The sequence below is a fragment of the Ostrinia nubilalis genome, chromosome 16, assembly GCF_963855985.1.
Source record: "Ostrinia nubilalis chromosome 16, ilOstNubi1.1, whole genome shotgun sequence".
Taxonomy (NCBI): Eukaryota; Metazoa; Arthropoda; class Insecta; order Lepidoptera; family Crambidae; genus Ostrinia; species Ostrinia nubilalis.
In genome coordinates, this window is record NC_087103.1 from 13,605,922 (window position 1) to 13,608,288 (window position 2,367).

At 43.0% G+C, this 2,367-nt stretch overlaps 1 protein-coding gene across 1 annotated transcript; it reads left to right on the forward strand.

The window, feature by feature from the left end:
• Nucleotides 1–227: 227 nt before the first annotated feature.
• LOC135079565 (uncharacterized) lies at nt 228–1,061 on the forward strand. The gene has a single exon (XM_063974216.1). It carries the CDS (start codon nt 228–230, stop codon nt 1,059–1,061), a length of 834 nt encoding a protein of 277 aa, XP_063830286.1.
• Nucleotides 1,062–2,367: the final 1,306 nt, after the last annotated feature.

Here is a 2,367-nt window from a genome sequence, read left to right on the forward strand (position 1 = left end):
GAACAATCCCAGCAAACTAAACACTGCGGATTTTTTATGTGGTTGTGCCGTATACACACATAAGTTTTCTATGTATTAACTTCTATTTAAATAAGTTGTCATGTAAAATGAGTCAGTGTAATACAATTGATCGGAGCAATAAACATCGTTCAAACCACAAGTATTGTGTCGTCTCTCATTAATTACACTCACCCCGCGCATACGCGCGCACATTGGTGACCCGCGACATGCAGTCCACGCAAGCAACACCAGAAGACAAAATGGAACTATCAGCAGTGACAGTGTCTTCAAGGATCCCTGATTTTTGGCGTGACCAACCCCGACTTTGGTTCGTGCAATGCGAGGCGATACTGGGACCGCAAAAATTAAGCGACGAAGCGAGATACAACTTGGTGGTCACAAAATTGGGAAAGGAGGTCGTCGAACAAGTTAGCGACATACTACTGAAACCTCCCGAGTCTGGAAAATTCGAAGCCTTGAAAACTCGCCTAATGACTGTCTACGAGGAATCGGAGATGCGACAGTTCCAAAAACTCTTAAGTGAGATGGAACTTGGCGACCAGAAGCCCTCCCAGCTCCTGCGTCGCATGAGAGACCTAGCTCGCGACAAAATACCCGACGAGACTCTAAAAATCATGTGGCAGAGCCACCTTCCGTCGTCCGTTCGAGCCGTGCTTGCCGTCAGCGATGTCCAGGTTTTGGATAAATTAGCAGCCATTGCTGATAAGGTCATGGAGACCTCCAGACCCATACAAATATCCGAAGTTCAGGCGTCACCTTCAACCAGTTCAAACGGTGACCATGCTTTTATTTTAGCTGAAATAGCTAAACTAACCATGAAAATTAACGACACGGAGAGAAACAGAAACCAATCAAGGAATTTCAACAATAATAGAAATCGTTGGCGATCGCTATCCACGTCACGAGGTCGTAACCAGAGCCGACGCACGCCCGACAGTCCTAATTGGCTTTGCTTCTATCATCATAAATTCCGTGGTAGAGCTAAAAAATGCGTAGACCCGTGCTCCTGGAAAAAGGATGATCATCGTCAGGAAAACTAGATCAGGTGCAATCGCAGGCGGAGATATGCACCATATCACCTGTGAACCGCCTTAGTGTGACCGACAGCCGTAGTGGTTTGAATTTTTTGGTGGATACAGGTGCGAACATTTCTGTATTACCAGTGCCTAGAAAACCATTCTATCAAAATCAGTGCAGTGACTATAAACTTTATGCTGCAAATGGCAGTGAAATAAAGACTTACGGTGTCAAAACATTAGAATTAGACTTTAAATTACGTCGATCGTTTCGGTGGACTTTCGTGATTGCAGACGTGAAACGCCCTATTTTAGGTGCCGATTTTTTAAAACATTATAAACTATTGGTGGACGTGTATAAACGAAAACTTATAGACTCAGTGACTAATTTACGCTCAGAGGGAACAGTGACGTCATCGCAACAAACCTCTATTTTCACCATAGACTTACGTAGCGAATACAGCGATCTTTTGTGTGAATATCCGGACATAACTAAACCGATGTGTTTTAAAGACACTCCTCGCCATTCCGTAGTGCACCACATCGAGACCACAGGCGCACCCATTTTTGCGAAACCGAGGCCATTGCCTCCTGATAAATACCAACGTGTAAAAGCCGAATTTCAAAAAATGCAGGCAATGGGCATTTGTCGACCATCTAACAGCTGCTGGGCAAGTCCCTTGCACGTCGTTAGCAAGAAAAACGGCGATATAAGACCATGTGGCGACTACAGGAAACTTAATGCCATAACTGTACCCGATAGGTATCCAATACCTCGCGTACAAGACTGTACGTACCTACTAGCCGGAAAAACAATATTTTCACGCATAGACATACAGCGAGCATATCATAACGTGAATATTGCTGACGAAGACATAAAGAAGACCGCCATAACAACCCCATTCGGTCTTTACGAATTTCCCAAAATGATGTTCGGATTAAAGAATGCTGGACAAACATTCCAGAGATTCATGCATGACGTCGTACTACGCGATATAGACAATATATTTATATATATTGATGACGTCATCGTAGCTACAAACTCGGAAGAAACCCACAAACAACAGTTAAAAAAAGTATTTGAACGTCTAAATAACTTCGGAATGTCTATTAATTTGGCAAAATGCGAATTCGGAAAATCAGAATTAAACTTTCTCGGATTTCATATATCAAAGCAAGGATTGCGACCATTAGAAGAGCAAGTAAAAGTTATCACAGAATTCCCAAGACCACAGACTGTTCAAGAACTTAGGCGATATTTGGGAATGCTAAATTTCTATCGAAAACACCTTCCACGAGCAGCAGATATTCACGCAACTTTGAACTCATT